The 13,696-nt window shown below is 45.3% G+C and overlaps 1 protein-coding gene across 1 annotated transcript in view; it reads right to left on the reverse strand.

Annotated features, from left to right (window-relative positions):
• Positions 1-2,439: 2,439 nt before the first annotated feature.
• Positions 2,440-13,696, reverse strand: part of LOC127661838 (IQ motif-containing protein H-like) — a 54,257-nt gene continuing 43,000 nt past the window's right edge. Inside the window, exons 18-21 of the mRNA XM_052152763.1 lie at positions 12,861-12,986; positions 12,705-12,766; positions 12,186-12,294; positions 2,440-2,678 (exon numbers count right to left, since the gene is read on the reverse strand). Of these exons, the coding sequence (XP_052008723.1) occupies positions 2,514-2,678; positions 12,186-12,294; positions 12,705-12,766; positions 12,861-12,986 (462 nt within the window). The 3' untranslated portion in view covers positions 2,440-2,513. The remainder of the gene's footprint in view (positions 2,679-12,185; positions 12,295-12,704; positions 12,767-12,860; positions 12,987-13,696) is intronic.

The raw sequence follows: 13,696 nt of genomic DNA on the forward strand, positions 1-13,696 counted from the left end.
ATTTTGAACGGGAGTTTGGACAAGGTCTGATTGAAAACTCGCAGGTCCAAGATCGGTCGTAAGCCGCCGCCTTTCTTGGGTACAACAAAGTAAGGGCTGTAGAAACCCTTCTTCGTTTCGGTTGGAGGGACAGGCTCTATCGCGTCCTTTAATAGAAGGGAGGCGATTTCTTCGTGCAGGGAATGGGCATGTTGGCCGTGTACTGCGGAAAAATGTACGCCCACGAAGGGGGGCGGAGACCTGGCAAACTGAATTGCGTAACCGAGTCGAATGGTCCGGTGCAGCCAGCGTGACGGGTTGGGCAGTGAAAGCCACGCCTCTAAACTCCATGCTAGGGGCACCAAGGGGACAGGTTTTTTGGACGTACCCGGCGGGGCTTCGCAGCGGTGCGGAACAGGTAACGTGGCGTCGGGAGGCAACGTGGCGTCCCGAGGCTCTGGTGCTGAGAATGAACTCAAAGCACTTACCTTGCTCCGCGCACCTGGCAGGGGGCGGGTTCGTGACTGAGGAGGAGGTTTGACGCTGGCGTCCTCTGGACTCATCTGAACCGGCCGGCCGGGGAACAGTCGTGGGGCTGAAGGCAGGGAGACCGCGTCCATGGAGCCGGGACTGTTGAGGCCTGAAAGCAGAGTGCCGTGAGAACGGCATTTGCGGGCCATATGCCCCAGAGACAAAGGAAATAGCTCTTTTATTGAGAATTTGGGTACCGCAGCCCCCGTTAAGGGGTGCGGCAAATGAAAAAACACAGGATTCTCCTCCCGGCCCTCCACCGGGGGACGGAGCGGTCTTACCACCTCCGGAGCTAACTTGTTGGACTCTGGGTGCGTTGTCTCAGGAGCGCCTGGGAGCCTTCCGGGTCCTCGAGGGGGTCCGTGAGACAGGGGGCGTGCGCTTCCCGCGGTTTGCTCGACGCTGGGGCTGAGAGCTGGGCCCGGGTTGAGGCGGAGCAGGAGCTTGTCTTCTGGCCGTGGGAGGACGCCCTCGGCGAGCAGACGGGGCATGGGCCGTGTCGGCAGGCTTGCGGCGAGGCATGATGTGAGAGATGGCCTCCTTCTGCTTCTTTACCGTGGAGAAGTGCTGGGCAAAGTCCTCGACGGTGTCGCCGAAGAGGCCGAACTGGGAGACAGGGGCGTTGAGGAAGCGAGTCTTGTCGGCTTCACGCATCTCGACCATGTTCAGCCACAGTTGACGTTCCTGGCCCACTAGTGTGGCCATCGCCTGCCCGAGCGCTTGCGCTGTGACCTTCGTCGCTCTCAGGGCGAGGTCGGTCGCTGAGCGCAGTTCCTGCAGCGTGTCGGGATCAGGGCCACCCCCGTGCATGTTGCAAAGTGCCTTGGCTTGGTGGACCTGCAGGAGAGCCATGGCATGCAGGGCGGAAGCGGCGCGTCCGGTGGCGCTGTAGGCCTTCGCTGTCAGCGAGGAGGTTGCTCTACAGGTCCGAGAAGGGAGTACGGGGTGACCTCGCCAGGTGGTAGGGGTACTGGGGCATAGATGGATCACAACCGCCCTATCCACCTGGGGAATCGCCGCGTACCCGTGGCGCGCTGCGCCGTCGAGGGTGGCGAGGGCGGACGAGCCTGTGGTGGTGTGACGAGTGGAGAGGGGTGCTCTCCACGAAGACGTCAGCTCGTCATGCACTTCCGGGAAAAACGGAACCGGGGGGGGGCGAGGCTGTGAGCGGCGCGCAGACCCCAGGAACCAGTCATCCTGCCGTGATGGCTGTGGGGAGGACGGAGGGTTCCAATCCAAGCCCACGCTGTTCCAATCCCACGCTGTCCTTGGTTCCAATCCAAGCCCGAAGGCGGCAGCCCAGGGGAGTCCTCTGCATCAGATGCCGCGCCCTCCGATGTCGCGGCGAGCTCATCGGCTTCCATCGCAAGAGGGTCGGCTGACTGGCTGTGAGGCGAGTCGCCGCCGCCTCGAGCAAGGACGGGAATCAACGAGCGTGCTGGGGCGCGGGTGGTCCGAGGGGGCATACCCGGCGGAGCTGCACCCGCTGCCATCCCCAAATCGCCTCCATCGCCAGCCGCATCGTCCTCAATCCCGTGGGAAGAAGGAGCAATACGGGGGGTGGCTGGAGTGGCTTGCTCACGGTTGTAAGCAAAATAGATAGAGGTATAATTTGGTTTTTGGCATTTATTTTGTTAATAAACAGATAAAGGTATCTCATATGGAAAAAATGGCTTGTTTATTCTGGTCTGTATTTGTGCAGGACAGCAAAGTGTTACAACTGTACTCTGTCTATCCAAACACTTCCCTGTTCAGTCTCTACCAAAGAGCTAGGTAATGTAACTTAACTGAAATATAATTATCTGATTCCAGATAATTATATCCAGATCTGTTTCCTGTTTCCAATATAAATGTTTCACTTAAAAAAAGGTCATGGACAATTCCGCTCAGAGAAGAAAGAAAAAAACTTTCATACATACATGTGTCTCTTTTTAATGTCATGTTAAGCACATTACAGCTGAATTCTATAGAAATATTTGGGGACAGCAAATATAATTGAATGTTTAAGTGCTATTGTGTGATAGTCTACAAGTATTTTCATTTATTTGGAGTTGATTTGGAGGTGAATGAGACTGTTCTTCTGTTACTTCTTCTTCTTCTTCTTCTTGAGATTTGGTTTGGTTTTGTGTGGTCATGCCCAGGACCTCCTCAATGTTCTTGATCAGGTCCTTATAAAAGCACACAAAAGAAGAACTTCAGTATATGTAGATGCAGAGTGTATTGACTTCAGTTATCCCAACCTTTAGCCTCTGAACACTGAATGAGAATTCCTCCATCAAATTAAGTAACAGTGGTTGAATGCAGTAATTTAGGAAGTGGCAGGCTGAACCTCCAATTTACTAGACAGTGTCCGACAATGTCCAAAGTTTTAGTCATTTGAATGATTCAGCTGCAGATAATGTTCCCTCAGATAAAGCCTTGACTCATAATACATGAATACCTCATATAATGTCACCGTACCAAATTTCATTAGTTGGTACCGATACCAGTGACATTTCATGGTTCTCTATACCAAATTCGATACCACAGCAAAAATATGCTATAATTACAAAGTGATACTGAACACACCAGTTTAGTTATTTTTTATTATTGAATAATTATTTGAATTATTATTATTATTTTCCAGAACTTTACAGAACATTTTTAAAATTGAATATAAATTGAATTTATCATCAAAATGGTGTCAAATCAATAAGTTCTTAAAACTTTTAACAAGTGAAAATAGAACTTTTCAACATAACATTGCATTTTGTTTGACCAAACTTTTATTCAACAGCAGTCTTGCTTGTGATATTTTGATTAATTATTATTATTATTATTATTACAGTGAATATTACATTTTACTATACAGTTGTAATATACTTGTATTCAATTTCTTCTATTTCAGGCATCTAGATTGTATTATGAATCGTGCTTTTATTATGACATATATTTTTTCTGCAAGCTTTACTTTTCTGGATAAACAGTTCGGACAAGGCCAGTGTGATCATTGAAGACTTTTATGTCAGATATTAAATCTTATCTCTTTACACTGGCCTTTGAATCTGACAAATGAAAAATGTAGGACACAGTTTTGGAGTGTTTGTATTTTAGATAACTGGTGTTTGTGTATGTGGTAATTTTAAAATGTTATGTTTTAAATTGTATTACTGTGAAGCACTTTTGTCAACTCTGTTGTATTAAATGCTATATAAATAAAGCTGAGTTGAGATTAAAGTGCAAATGCTGTGATTTAAATATAATATATAGTTTACATGTGATGCGTGGTTCATGGTGGATTAGTGCTCTGCTCTGCCAACTGATACATGTGAATGATTGTCAATGTCTGTTGAGTTTCGAGTGGATGAGCTGTCAGATTTTTTTAAAGTACACAGCTCATGCACACAAAGATTGAAGCCTTTAGTGGTTTATAAATCACACTAGGACATGTCACGATTTTAATTTGATTAATTGTCCATTTCAAACCAGTAACAGTGTAACGACTGGAGGCAGAAGAAGGCAGACGAGGAGAGAGGATCCAAATGTAGGCTTCTTTATTCAACACGTACAGAGGCAAAACACAAAGGAAAAACCCTCAAGGGGGAAAACAAACATAAACTAGAACACTCAAGCAGGGGAAACATACCAGGCTGACAACATACAACGATAGACAGCGCCGAACAAACAGACAGGGTTTAAATACATAAACGTGGGACAAAGGGGCCAATGAACAAACAGAACACCAACAAGATAACGAGGGAATAAACAGAAACCAATAGTAAACTAATGAGGACAGGTGAAAACAATGACAGAGAACACGAACGCTAACAAGGAGACTGTGGAGCTAAACAAGGGACAAAAGTGAAAACTACGGAATACAAAAAGGGACAAAAATGGTAACAAAGAGGCAAAGGCAAAACAAGACAAGGTATACATTACAGAGCCCCCCCTCAAAGGATCGGATACCAGACGATCCTAACGAACACAAACCCAGGACAGAAAACCCACAAAAAAAAAAAAAAAATGAGGGCACCAGGGGCAGACAGGCAGACCGGGGGGGGCACAAGAACAAGAAGGCAGTCCAAGGTGCACAGAGGGTAGGCAGGAAGTCCAAGAGGGCAACGAGGAGCAGACAGGCAGCCCAAGGGGGCAACGAGGGGCAATAAGACGGTCCACGAGGGCACAAAGGGAAATGAAACAGTCCACGGGGCCAATCAGGCAGTTCAAGAGGGTCCCAAGGGTAAACAGGCAGTTCAAGGCAAGGTCAGTGGGAACATAGCAGAAAGGAGGGTGGCCGGGAGACCCAGGGAACCGGGGTAGACCAGTAGGGAAGCCAGGAAACCAAGGGAATAACTTCAAGGTTGGGACTGGGTCTGGGGGCCTGGAAGGCTGACTGTAGGACAGGGACTGGGTCAGGGGGCCTGGAAGGCGACTGTAGGACAGGGACTGGGTCAGGGGCCTGGAAGGTGACTGTAGGACAGGGACTGGGTCAGGGGGCCTGGAAGGTGACTGTAGGACAGGGACTGGGTCAGGGGGCCTGGAAGGTGACCACAGGACAGGGACTAGATTAGGAGACCCGGGATGAGGCAACAGGGCCGGGAGAGGGTCAGGAGGCCAGGGAAAAGGCCACAGGACAGGAAGAGGGTCAGGAGGCCAAGAGGAATGGTTACTGGGGGAGCTGGCAGAACCATGTGAGGAAGGGTTTCTGGGGGTGGAGCTGTGGGAGGCGGAGCCAAGGAGGACTCCGGGGGCGGAGCCATGAAAGGCGGAGCCGTGGAGGACTTGGGAGACGGAGCCCTGGACGGCGGAGCCGTGGGAGACTCGGCAGGCGGAGCACTGAGAGACTGAGGAGGGGGCGCCAAGAAAGGCTCGGGGGGCTCAGGAGACAGAGCTGAGGGAGGGGGAACCATGGAAAACTCTGGAGACTCAGGGAGTGGTGCCGTGGGAGACTCAGGAGGCAGAGCTGAGGGAGGCTCAGGGGGCTCTAGAAGCGGAGACCTAGATGGCTCAGGAGTCTCTGGGAGAAGAGCCGTAGAAGGCTCAGGAGGCGAAGCCGTAGGAGGCTCTGGAGTCTCTGGGGGCAGAGCCGTAGGAGGCCTGGGAGGCAGAGCCCTAGGAGGCTCGGGAGGCTCTGAGGGTGGAGCCGTAGGAGGCTCGGGAGGCGGAGCCATGGAAGGCTCGGGAGACTCTGGGAGAAGAGCCATAGAAGGCTCAGGAGGTGGAGGCGAAGCCGTAGGAGGCTCTGGAGTCTCTGGGGGCAGAGCCGTAGGAGGCTCGGGAGGCGGAGCCCTGGAAGGCTCGAGAGGCTTGAGAGGCGGAGCCCGGGGATGCTCGAGAGGCTCAGGGGGCGGTGCCATAGGAGGCCCAGGAGACAGGGCAGAGGGAGGTGGTGCCGCAGGAGGCTCAAGAGGTGGAGACCTGGAAGGCTCTGGCGGCAGAGCTGAAGGAGGCGGCACCGTAGGAGGCTCTAGAGGCGGAGGCCTGGAAGGCTCAGGAGATGGAGCCAATGAAGGTGGCGCCGTGGGAGGCTCTAGAGGCGGAGGCCTGGAAGGCTCTGGAGGTGGAGCCGAAAGAGGCTCAGGAGGCGGAGCTGAGGGCGGTGGCGCCATAGGAGGCTTTAGGGGCGAAGACCTGGAAGGTCCTGGAGTCTCGGGGGGCGGAGCCGAAGGAGGCTCGGGAGGCAGAGCCGTAGGAGGCTCGGGAGGCAGAGCTGAGGGCGGTGGCGCCGTAGGAGGCTTTAGGGGCGAAGACCTGGAAGGTTCTGGAGTCTCGGGGGGCGGAGCCGAAGGAGGCTCGGGAGGCAGAGCCGTAGGAGGCTCGGGAAGCAGAGCCGTAGGAGGCTCGGGAGGCAGAGCCGTAGGAGGCTCGGGAGGCTCTGAGGGCAGAGCCGTAGGAGGCTCGGGAGGCGGAGCCATGGAAGGCTCGGGAGACTCTGGAGGCGGAGCCCTGGGTGGCTCGAGAGACTGGAGGGGCGAAGCCCTAGAAGGCTCGAGAGGCTTGAGGGGCGGAGCCCTGGAAGGCTCGAGAGGCTTGAGAGGCGGAGCCCTGGAAGACTCGAGTGACTTGAGGGGCGGAGCTCTGGGAGGGACTGTGGTAATGGGGACGGTCGAGGCTACAGGCTCTGGCTCTGGGACTGTCGAGGCTACAGGCGCTGGCTCGCTGGCCGTGGCAGGCATAGGCGCTGGCTCACTGGCCGTGGCAGGCATGGTCCCTGGCTCGCTGGCCCTGGCAGGCATGGGCGCTGGCTCGCTGGCCGTGGCAGGCTTCGAGACTGGGGCCGTGGCAGGCTTCGAGACTGGGGCTGTGGCAGGCTTCGAGACTGGGGCCGTGGTGAGGAACTCTGGTTCAGTGTCTGCCTCCCCCACAGTAAAAGAGGAACCAGCAAACAGTAGGGTGAGGTCAATAAATTGAGCCAGGTCGAGGGAACAGCGACCACCAGGCATGAACGATGAGATTGGCTCATTCAGCCCACATTGAAAAATGTCTTTCAGGGCCACCTCATCAAAGTTCACCTGGTTAGCCAGGGCACAAAAGTCCACCACATATGCCTCCATGGGTTGATTCCCCTGACGAAGAACCAAGAGCTGGGCCGCTGGGTCCATACTGTTAAGGGTAAGGTCTATCGTTCTGTCACGATCCGGAGGCAGAAGAAGGCAGACGAGGAGAGAGGATCCAAATGTAGGCTTCTTTATTCAACACGTACAGAGGCAAAACACAAAGGAAAAACCCTCAAGGGGGAAAACAAACATAAACTAGAACACTCAAGCAGGGGAAACATACCAGGCTGACAACATACAACGATAGACAGCGACCGAACAAACAGACAGGGTTTAAATACATAAACGTGGGACAAAGGGGCCAATGAACAAACAGAACACCAACAAGATAACGAGGGAATAAACAGAAACCAATAGTAAACTAATGAGGACAGGTGAAAACAATGACAGAGAACACGAACGCTAACAAGGAGACTGTGGAGCTAAACAAGTGTCAAAAGTGAAAACTACGGAATACAAAAAGGGACAAAAATGGTAACAAAGAGGCAAAGGCAAAACAAGACAAGGTATACGTTACAAACAGAGAACATTCTCAAATAAGCCTGTGAGCATTTGAAAGCATGTTGTGTGTAAGTTAGTGAAGGGTCGTTCATGAATGATTCATTAATTATGAACAAATCTTTTATGTGACTCAGAAGAACGAATAGTCTCAGAGAGTGATTCGTTCATTTTGTGTTGGCCACGCATGCGCATTGTGCAACCTCCATTCGTTTGTTACATGAAAATCGCATAGGCACTGTACAGGAAACCCAAATTATTATTTCACCTTTCAACTCTTTTGGTCCGAGTTGTTCGTTCTTTTGTCACGTGACCAGAGGTGGGCAGAGTAGCTAAAAACTGTACTCATGTAAAATTACAATTACTATAAAAAAATTATTAATCAAGTAGAAGTAAAAGTACTAACATAAATAATTACTTGAGTAAGAGTAAGAAAGTATCCAATTAAAAGAGTACTCAAGTAGTGAGTAATTCGTTACTTTCAAATGACATAATAGACGTTTACTCCCCTATAAATACATTATCATAAATTATCATAATTACCATCATGTTGTTCCAAACCTGTATGACTTTCTTTCTTCCATGCAACACAATAAGGAGATTTTAGACAGAATGTTAGCCTTGGTCACCATTTACTTTCAGTGAATGTGTTTTTTTCTCCATATCTTGAACGTGAATGGTGACTGAGACTGTCAGTCCCTAACATTCTGTCTAACATATTTTGTGTTCCACAAAATACAAAGTGTCACACTGGTTTGGAACAACATGAGGGTAGAGAAATTATGACAGAATATTAAATTATGGCTGAGCTATCACTTTAAAGAGATAATTTACCCAATTATATGAAAATTCACTCATCATTTGCCCTCATGCCATCCCAGATGTGTATGACTTCATTTCTTCTGCAGAACACAAATTAAGATTTTTAGAAGAATATTTTAGCTCATCTGGTGTGGCATGAGGGCAAATGATGAGTGAATTTTCACACATCTGGTGTGGCATGAGGGTGAGTAAATAATGTAATCGCAATTTTTGGGTGAACTATCCCTTTAAGGGCTCTTGTCAGATCTGGATGAATTTGTCAGTAAGAGAGGTTTGGAAACATTTCTAGTAATTATTACAGTGAAAACGTGAACATGTCCCACAAGGACATCATTTATAATGCTGAAATATAAACCAAAGCAAGATAAGTTTTATTAATGCCTACTTTCGCTATTTCATAGCTTTTAAAGTCCTGTGTGGATTCTTATCTCAGTGTAGTTACAGGTTTCAGTGTCATAAGTATTTAAATCGTTAGTTCTGTACAGTAGTACCGCCGCTCTCTAAATGCATATACACAGCCTAGTGCGTAGGGTACGAAACCCGGTCGTGGAATACTCACTGTGTCAGAAACCGCCCTATCCACTATATAGTGCACTATTTCGAGTGTCTGAATTCTGAGTGAGCCACACGTTCCCTACTTTTGTTCACTCATTATTACCCACAATGCACTCTAATTTCACGATGGTTAATTCCATGGGGTAGATGTACGAGCTGGGAGTTTACTGCTTCCTTCACTCCTGCAATATTTTATTTAATGCTGAATGTATTGCAATATTTTTTGACAAATTTAAAATGTACTCTATTTGATCAAATGTGTTTACTCTTTATATTAACACACAGTATATATTAAAAATGACAAACAGAATATAGGTTTATTTTATTAATATATTATTTAATAAGAATAACAAGGAGCAAGTATTTTAAAATTTCATATGTGATGTTGTTGCTGTGACGGTCACAGAGCTCCGACACCTGGTGTATAAGTCAGTGTCCAAATACAGGAAATAGTGAATAAGAGAACGATTTCGAACACAACTACTCTCTTCGCCAAACGATTGTCTCACACCCCACGCACCTCGCTGTTCACGTGTAGAAATGCTGTCTGTTCACACGCCAGTTGTTGATCACGTGAATGGCAGAGCAAAATACATTTATTTACACTCAACTTGGATGTTTACATGGATTTATACAATGAATCCACCTGAAATAGCTGCAATATTTCCCAGTACCCCCATGAGGGCATGGGGTAAATGTGTAAATACTGCTTATGACATGCGGGACAAAGAACACTGATATATTGCAGCACTGATTTAAAAATGTACACTTAAAAACTGATGTCATAAGAGCCCAGTTACAGAATCACCCTGAAAATGACCATCTCATTACACAGAAAAGCCTGTGTTAGGATTAGAGCCAAAACTTACTTACCTCAGCGTGCTGCCTTTAATTGAAGCTTCAATTTTAATCTTGAAATATCAAGTTGTCTTGTTGTTAAATGAAGGCATTACATGACGAAACTATAATTTTTTTCACTGTGCGGAGCATAGAAAGTGTTTCACTTTGAAGAGCTTGATACTGCAACAGTGATTGAGTGACAGTCTGTCACAGCCGCTCAACGCTGCAGCTGTGTGAACTTCCGCTCTCATAAAAGTCCCATTCAATAACCTCTCAATACACATTAATTAAAATTAAACCCAATAATATAACGATAGGAACGCCACCCATTGTAAAGAAGTAAAAGTACAAAAATTTGAGAGTAAAATGTACCCACTTTTAAACCTACTCTAAGAGCTTTTTTTTTAAAAAGTTACTCAAGTCAATGTAGCCTGTTACTACCCACCTCTGCACATGATAGCCATATACGCTATGCATTGCTCACACAGGAAACAGAAATGATTAGTTCACCTCCTGAGTCATCTATTCTGAGTCGTTAGTTCTTTTGTCATGTGACAGCCGTATACGCTATTGAAAAGTTAACATTTGAATTTAATTCTGCTTAAATGAACGAAATTACTTGAATAAAGATTCGTTCATTTTGCTGAATGAGACTCAAAGATCCAAGTCAGTCAAATTATCTGATCTTCCCATCACTAGTGTAAGTCATACTGCGCGCTGGTACCGGATAGTGTCGGTGCTTAGTGCTACCGGTGATGTGCCGAAATTGGTGACCTAGAGAAATCTGTGACTAGAGGTCACTGTTTATCAAACGTTGGAGCGAAAACACGCTTTGCGCACGTGCATGTTATCCTGAGCGTGCCTGGAGAGTCTGTTGACAATGCTGCGGAGAAACAACCATGTCGAGTGAATGATGCTGTAAAAACGGGTTAATTTATTTAAAGAAATATCCTTATTAGACAAGCTGTGCATGCTCTTTTGTCATGATTGATTTTTTACTGTTTGTGTTTTGCCATTGTGAATGTTATTTATGTATCAAATACATTGATAAAATGATGTATAGTCCAGTGTTAATTGTTCTTTTGTGTGTGTGTGTGTGTGTGTGTGTGTGTGTGTGTGTGTGTGTGTGTGTGTGTGAAAGTCTTACAATTAATTATGCCGATGTGTAAACTCAAACTGTCTTTAATCTTCTTCACATTTACTCTGGTGATGTCTAAACTTCTCTTCTGTACTTTTAAAAGCATTTTGGTCTGATGTAAACAACTACAGAAATGCAGCAGGGACACCAAATCTGACAAGGGAGTAACATACTGTATTCACTGTTTGCTGTGGCTATTTATAGAAATAGTAGATTATAATTATAATTTAAGTTGAAATAAATTAATAATAAATATACTGTATATAATAATATATATATATATTTATATAATTATAACATGTGATTGTAATAATAATAAATAATAAATGCTAGTTATAATACTAGTAAAAATGCACTTATAATTACATGTGCCAAGTGCTGTTTTTATTATGCCTGTATTTTTATAATTTGCTGAAGTGTTGCCAATGGTTGTGCCAATTTTCAATTTGTACCAATTTTAAACTGTGATGAAAAAATATTAAAAAACAATTCCATATCAAAGTGAGCAAGCATGAAAACTCATGAAAATCAAAATTCACACTGACTAAAAGTATTTACCTAAAAAATGTGCTTCATGTAGTAGCATCTAAATTAAGTGGTTAACTTACAACCAAACTACTTTAGGTTACACCAACAAAATACATGTTAAGGATTAGGTCAGGTAGATCAGTGTTGGGATAATTACTCAAAATAAGTAATCCACTACAAATGACTTCTCTAAAATGTAATCACATTACTATTTATTTTAATTTTAAGTTACTTTCTTAATCACTTTCCTAGAAAAGTTTTTACTTTTCTGCTCAAATTCATAGGTCTATATTTCCTCATTCATTGTTGCACACCCTTTAGCTGTCACAGAAACGCTATCAGACAAAAATATGAATTCATATTTTAAATGTATTTTAAATATTACTGTATGTACTTAAAAGTAATTACTTTACTTGAAAGTCAGTAAATAGTCTGATTACAAGAATTTAAAATGTAATGTTACATTTTAAAATTACTACGATTTCAGTAACGAATTACTTTGTAATCAGACACACCCAACACTAGAAATAGAAATAGATCCGTAGGGTAAATACGTTTACCAAGGTTGCAGGTTACTACTTTTTATAATGCATTGTGACTAATATCTTAATTTGTTACATATATTGAACATGACACATGATAATTGATAGAGTTTGTTCATGTTCATAACTAAGGGGTTTGGAGAATTCCATGATCATAACATCTAGTTTAGGAGTAGGTTAAGAAAAAAGGACGTATTTGTTAGTTCAACAGTATACCTTAAAATTGCTTGTTCCTTGCATATTTGGGCCTGATATTTCCTGATGAATGACTGACAAGTTGCGAGCAAAGGTCAGCAGAGCTCCCTGGAGATGCTCCGAGATTGTTCTGTTAACGACACACAGAAACAAACGAGCTTACTAATGATCCCCCAGAACCATCATCAGAGAAAAACAAAAAAACAATCACCTTGTTTGGCTGCTGGGGCTGTAAGGAGCTTAATGAGAACTCTCAGCCTTAAAGAGAGTGCTATTCTTCAGGGAGAAATGAGGGTGGAAAGCAGGGCTTCAATGGGATAGGTATAGGGTTTATGTGATGAATGCCTTTAATTCTACTTGACAGTATTTTGTGTGCTGACACATTTCAGTTGAGGTATTCACTACATAATGTTTAACCTACTCTTGGGAGTGTGCTCAAGGTCTAGATATTTTTCTAATGGTAATGGAGACAGAGAAAGTGAAAATACAACTGGAGGAAGATAAGGATAATGTGTCTGTCTACTTTTTGTGGGAACTCACAGCATGCCAAGACTTCTTCTGTCTCTGCTGTCATGGAGGGCGAACATGGTGCCTTCCCTTGCCTGAAACATTAGTCAAAGCTGTATATAGTATAATATACTTGCTCTGATATCAAAAAGTTGAATTGTATTTATGAGAAGAAAGCAGAGGTTTTACCTTGACATCATAGCCAATGCCCTGTGCTTTGCACATCAGAAAAAATGTTCTATAATATACCAAAGAAAGATTGGTGTGAGTAAGTCGGGTGCCCATCACTGCAAAACGACTGGTCTCTGAGGTTTGCTGAGGAAAGACACAAACAGCACATAGAGGGTTAAGCAGCAAATTTCATGTTATTCTGTTGCTACAAATTTTACCAGTACATCTAAATGATAAATCGACCTCTGGGGATAGCGTTGCAGCGACGCTAAAAACAAATGGAAAGGTTTAAAAGTCCACACCTAAAAGGGACATTAGTCTCACAGTCATATTGGGCGCTGGGGAGACTGAGTCCTGTGTTATAAGGTTACACCACCACAGAAAACAGAGAGGTTTCCTCTAAAACAATGCTCGCAGACACAGCAGATAAAAGATGTGTCTAAAAGAATGCCACAGGAGCTGATTAGTTAAGAGTGGCAGGGCTCACAGGACTCAGAGCAGGCATGAGGCATATTCTCAGTGACAGATATGAAACGGAGGGTAAAGCCCTCTCACAGTCCGCAGGGGATGAGTAATTCTCTTCTATGGAACTCTGTTTCAACTGTCAAACACACTTTCCTCAAACAACAATAAAAAGCCTTTCCTGCAGGGATTTAATTGTGTTTGTAATATTCCAGGACTAAATGATGGCCGAAGCTGAAGCCATTAAGACAGGCAGGCAGGAGCTGAGGCGACATACCGTAGCCACATACAAACTAAATTAATGTTTGATAAAATAATACAAGTCGCAGATTAACAAGCGTAAACTCCGGTGTGCTGCTAATAAAGGAAGTCTTTTGTTTAGGGGCTGGCAT

This window comes from Xyrauchen texanus, chromosome 21 (genome assembly GCF_025860055.1).
Source record: "Xyrauchen texanus isolate HMW12.3.18 chromosome 21, RBS_HiC_50CHRs, whole genome shotgun sequence".
Taxonomy (NCBI): domain Eukaryota; kingdom Metazoa; phylum Chordata; class Actinopteri; order Cypriniformes; family Catostomidae; genus Xyrauchen; species Xyrauchen texanus.